The sequence below is a fragment of the Carassius gibelio genome, chromosome B9 (assembly GCF_023724105.1).
Source record: "Carassius gibelio isolate Cgi1373 ecotype wild population from Czech Republic chromosome B9, carGib1.2-hapl.c, whole genome shotgun sequence".
Lineage (NCBI taxonomy): Eukaryota > Metazoa > Chordata > Actinopteri > Cypriniformes > Cyprinidae > Carassius > Carassius gibelio.
The window spans coordinates 2,664,079-2,670,045 of record NC_068404.1 but is presented as its reverse complement, the minus strand read 5'-3'; the positions used below and the strand labels follow the sequence as shown (position 1 = coordinate 2,670,045).

Below are 5,967 nucleotides of genomic sequence, written 5' to 3'. Positions count from 1 at the left end.
ATGTATAAAAAATATGTTACAAAACATACACATATATCCTATATATACAGAAGTTATATACAGTATATATTGAAAACATGCTGTTGCATTTTCTTTTATATTTTATTTAAAATTTCAATAAACTGTTCAAATAAAAATATATTGTTGTACAGCAGGCAAACGATTAATCGCGATTAATCGCGTCCAAAATAACATTTTATTTACATAATGTATATAAATATAAGATTTTTAATATAGGCTATATATGCATGTGTGAATTTATATACACAGTAGCCTAATAAATATACATAGTACACACGATTTTATTTGGGATGCGATTAATAGTGAAAAAACTTTGACAGCCTTAATTGTAAACCTTCCAGCGCTTGTGACAACTAGCCCCGGTGTGTTTCTGCGCTGTGTGGGCGGCAGCAGCATCGCTCAGTCACACTCAAACTCGCTCGCTCTCAGTAAAGTCACATCTGCTCATGATCAGGTGCATGATTTCACAGAAGATGGTCGCGGCACACACCTCCAGCCACCCGTCCGCTTCTGCTGAGTGGATCATCTGTCTGGATAAGAGGTAGGCTACCATCATTTACCCTGCACAAACTTCATTCATCTGTCCTAATGATGTTGTTCTGGGCTGCCTTCAGCAACCATTTACACAGCAGCGCCTCATGCAAAAGACGTCTCAAGCTCATTTGATTAGCTAACAATATTAGAATGCGATCGTCAGTGTGATTGATGTAGCTGGAATAGACGGATTCATTGCAAGCTTCACGTCTTCCGCTGCTTTGACTGTGAATGCAGTAGATGTTGAACTGAAGTGCACTGAGTCTCAGTGTAGTTTGTGAAGGCTTGTTTGTCACCTGGAGGAGGTCACCAGTGCTGCAGTGCTTGTGTTACTGCAGACAAATGAAGAGACACTTTCTGCTGTGAAGGGCTTCAGTAACCAGACCAAACTTAAAGGAACAGTCCACCCCAAAATACAAATCCATTCACCCTCATGTCATACCAAACCCCTACATGTGTGTTTCTTCAGAGGAACTCAGACGGAGAAGTTTATCAGAATGTCCATGATGCTTTTTTTTTTTCATTATATTAATGGAAGAAACATCTAGATTTATAATAATACAAAGGTTAATGATGAAAGAACATTTTTGGGTGAACGATCTCTTGAAGAATTAAAAATTGTTACACATTAGATTTTCATTGGTAGTAATGGCAATCCTCTGCCCGTGATAGCCCAGATACAGGACATCTAGAATATATCCAAGACTTTAAAGCAGTTAACAATCATTACAGTCTCGTTATCAAAGATAGAGCAGTGATGTGTGTGTAATGTGTTTATGACACACCTGTCTCCATCTCGCTGTAGATCAATATTTACACACCAAAGCAGATGTGCCAGTACTCATCTCTCTCCATTCCTGTCTTTGTCTCATTTCACCTGACGTTGTTTTGATGGAGAGATGCATATGGATGGTCCCGATGTGTTTAGTGGAGCTGTGTTTGATGCAACACATTGATTGCTGTTTGAATTAAATGAACGTCATCAGTTAAACTACTGAGGCTGAAAGTGATTTCAAAATGCAGGTCTTGAATTAAGATTGAGAAGAACTTGAGAGGAATTTGAGGATCTCCACAGATGCCCTGAAGCTAGGAGTTTTTTTTTTTTATCATTAACCCTTTAGTTGCTATGGAGAGAATTTGTATTCGTACTGTGTTGTTCTGATGAAAAGCTTTGGGTTAAACATCTTGGCCACTTTTAAAGTGTTATTTAGGTTTTGATGTGGAACTGTTTGCATAGTAAATGGACTTTGTCTGCGTTAAACACCCTCAGACACGATCACATGTTGTTTGCACAGGTGTGCATGACTCTAAGTAGACATGTGCAGTTTAAGGAAGACACCTTTTTAAAAATAAAGTCTTAATTTTCAGCTTTAATCTTATATTTAATATGTTAGTTTTTAAACTGAATGTAGTTTTAGGTTCAGTCTGTTCGCTGACTGTCAGATGCGTACTGCACACTAATCAGGGAAAGGAAGGGCAGTTTTATATCACTGGAAATAAAATTGCATTAACAAGATTGATAAGCTTTGTAGACCCTAATTCCAAAGCTTTTGCCAGATTTAAATTTTCTGTCGATATTCAAAAATTCTGGCTATGCTTGACTGGTCATGCCATTTTCTGGGTAAAACTCTATGGTCACACAAACATCGCCCTCTTTAGTTTGAAAGACATGTCGAGGCTGCAGGGTTTTGCTTGACTTGCTCTGTGATTGTGTGAGGTGTTACTTCGCCGATACTGTCAATATCCCATTACTCCACAGTGCTTAAACCTTAAATATTCACGTGTGATCGATCTCGTGTCATTCTGCTGGGCCAGAGCGGTTGCATTAAAGAGTGCTTACAGTATCTGCATTGCATTGGCCATTGATCAAACCGGTAGATTTGTGTCTCATAGTGCCTCATGTTTTACTGTTTTGTATGATTTGGTGTTTTTTCTCTGGGGTGCTGCTGAATAAACCAGATATTGAACTGCTTCAGTTGACAGTAGTCAAGTGTCCCCTAAACATTTATAAACCCTCAAATGATCTTGCTGGGTTCATTTAGCTCAGTGCATAAGCACAGAGTAGTACACAGATTAAAGCAGGGTACAACGTGGCTAAAGGTGCGCTGCGATAAAATGCACTTTTTTTTATAAATCAATAGTTGGCATAAAAACTCGGTTTGGCTGATCCTTGACACAATTGCGAACAGATGCATGAAGTTGATTGTAAGCTCAATTGATCTATTATTTAATGCTTTGTTAAGGTCCAGATGATTATTTTCAGATTATTACTGTAAATCAACCGTTTGTCAATAACAGAAGTAATTGCACTTGAGGTAATACATTGGGATATAATGAAACCATCATGTAATCACAATAGATTCATTGTTACTACTGAAGACATATTAAATTATCAAGGGATCTCCTCCAAGCGTTAAAAAAAATCTGTATTCATAAATATACAAAAATATATACAAAAAAATATTCATAATATACAAAAAATGCTTTTATGTATTGAAATAACAGAAAATAGTACAAACTTAAGTTTTGAACAATTGTTAACTTAGTGTGTAAAACACATTACTTTATTATGTTTACAAATAATGTTTGTATAAATATTGGGTGAGTTTTGCCTTGATTGTGTGGGGTAAAAGGCCTCCTCATCATAGATCTATTTTTTTTTATTGTTGTTTTGTTTTTTACCAAAACAAATCACTTTCAATTTATTTTAAGAACACAGAGTGTGTTGCTGTATTCGTTTGTCTGCAATCAATCAAACACTATAGGAATACTGAAAAGCATATATTCTTTAAGGCATGCCTTTAGCTCGGTTGTACCCTGTGTGCTCTGGTTAATAATCAGACTTCTAAACAGACCAGCTCCACCAAAGTACAAAACACACACACACACACACACACACACACAAAAGCCAAAGGCCTTGAGAGCAGTGTTTCTGTGTATGCAGACCGGAGGAGCGTTCGGGGGAGGATGTGGACATCATCATGGCCCGTCTGAAAAGTGTGAAGGCCTTTGAGAAGTTCCACCCTTCTCTACTTCAGCAGATCTGTCTGTGTGGCTTCTGCGAGTGTCTGGAGAAAGGCATCACATGTCAGTCCAACACACACACACACACACTCACACACACAGGCCTACATATGATGTGAAAACATTGTTTGTTGACAGATTTACTTCACACATGGATGCATCGTGACTGGGTCTAGTGTAATGATGTGATTTTTTCAATAGGGCACTACCTTCTCTCCATCTGTGTGTGTGTGTGTGTTAGTGTACAGGCAGGGTGACATTGGCACTAACTGGTACACCGTCCTGTCCGGTTCCCTAGATGTCAAAGTCTCAGAAACTGCAAACCATCAGGTACGGTGTCATGTCAGTTCTGTGTTTAAATGATAGTGAACACAGCTTATCCTGGGTCTGAACTATCAAAGAAGTTATTATATTATACATGTTAGTCCTTTTAATGCATGTTTAATGCATGTTTAATGCATCATTTAACATCTTGTTTCAGAATCCTGAATATCACAACATGACAAATTAATAACTTGATTAATTAATTAATAATTGATAATGATCTACACAACTACATTCAATATATCCAGCTTTATTCTCATGCAAACAGTACCCTTGTTTAGTTTTTACTAGATGTGACCCTTGAGCACAAAACCAGTCATTAGATTTTCTGAAAGCTGAATAAATAATCTTTCCATTGGTGTATGGTTTGTTATGATAGGACAATATTTGGCTGAGATACAACTATTTGAAAATCTGGAATCTGAGGGTGCAAAATCATCAAAATACTGAGAAAATCACCTTTAAAGTTGTCCAAATGAAGTTCTTCCAAAATTAAGTTTTGATATATTTACTGTAGAAAATGTACAAAATATCTTCATGGAACATAAGTTTTACTAAATATTGATTATTTTGGCATAAAAGAACAATCAATAATTTTACACACATGCAATGTATTGTTGGTTATTGCTATAAATATACTCCAGCAACAAGACAGCGTTTGTGCTCCAGGGTTACAAAGAAAATCTTAACAGCTTGAGGGCTTCAAAAGTATATTGTTGCAAAATGTAAACTATATTATCTAACAGCTCATCTGCAAACTTCATCTTCATATGTACAGCACACTTCAAGAAATATGAACAATAAAGCAAATCTGACACTGCTTGATCGCCTGTATTGCTGTAAATGGAAACTCTATTATAACATAGCTCTAATCTGCTAAATCTGACTATAATGCATGAATATATTAAAATATTATAAATATTAGCAACATGATTTGTTGTAAAGCTGTGTAAATCTTGCTATATAAAGCACTATATAAATACATTTCACTTGTTAATAGAACATACGCATTCTCTCACATTCACTACTGTTCATCAAGGACAGTTATATAAATCATCATTTACATAACTGTTATTACATCACATTAACGGGTCTCCTTAGACGTGCAGTATCTCACCTAAAAGGAGTTATATTTAGGTACAAGACAATTATGAGAGGAGATAAGCTTACAGTTTCAACTCTTCAGTGTCAGCTCAGTTCTGTTCAGTTTGCTGAATGTCCCTCATTTGTCTCTCCGTTCTTTAGCACTTGCTTTTTGTTCTCTGTGCAAAAACTACCAAAAAAAAAAAACCTTAACTGGAATTATTTTTTAGTTGCTAAAGTAGAATCTGAACTGGAACTAGACTCAGTAAACTGCTTATGATTCCCATCCCAAGTGAAAGCGAATATGATCTTACAGTATATTCCACTGCATATTGAGTGCATTTTTATTATGGACAGTAGCAGAAACCTAGAGCAACTCCTAAGCGATCTGCGTCTTCCATTACAAACCTTTGGGACAAATGAGCTGACCTCTCTCTTTCCCTGTGTGTGTGGTCCTTGACTGTGGCTCCTCTCTTCTCATCTCGTCCTCTCTGAAAGAGTTGGCTCTGATCTGTGTCTCTCTTCATGTTAAGGATGCTGTCACTATCTGTACGCTGGGCATCGGCACGGCTTTCGGGGAGTCTATTCTGGACAACACGCCGCGCCACGCCACCATCGTCACCCGAGAGTTCAGTGAACTTCTGCGGATTGAGCAGAGGGACTTTAGGAGCCTGTGGGAGGTGGGACAGTTTACTGACGCCTATATGAACAACCACCATTGAAGGTGTATGCATATGTTTCGTTGAATTTATTGTCTAAATTAGGCAAGTGGAAACTTGAACATTGGTAAAATACATTTTAGCATACTTTTGAAAAGATTGCTTATTATGGAAGTAATACACTTTAATATAACAATAAACTTACAGTAAGGTCTTATATTATATTAAAGTGCTTAACTTAACTTAACTTAATTAAATGCTATTAGTTCAACTTAGTGTTTTTTGACCAATGTATATTTTTTTCATTTATTTGTCAAATGTA

The 5,967-nt window shown here is 36.8% G+C and overlaps 1 protein-coding gene across 2 annotated transcripts in view; it reads left to right on the top strand.

The window, feature by feature from the left end:
• Positions 1-202: 202 nt before the first annotated feature.
• Positions 203-5,967, top strand: part of LOC127965430 (rap guanine nucleotide exchange factor 4) — a 60,784-nt gene continuing 55,019 nt past the window's right edge. The window contains exons 1-4 of one of the 2 annotated variants that reach the window (XM_052566247.1): positions 203-562; positions 3,500-3,642; positions 3,821-3,909; positions 5,520-5,666. In XM_052566247.1, coding sequence (XP_052422207.1) covers positions 468-562; positions 3,500-3,642; positions 3,821-3,909; positions 5,520-5,666 — 474 coding nt within the window. In that variant the 5' untranslated portion in view covers positions 203-467. The remainder of the gene's footprint in view (positions 563-3,499; positions 3,643-3,820; positions 3,910-5,519; positions 5,667-5,967) is intronic. The other variant, XM_052566246.1, reaches the window with a different exon arrangement.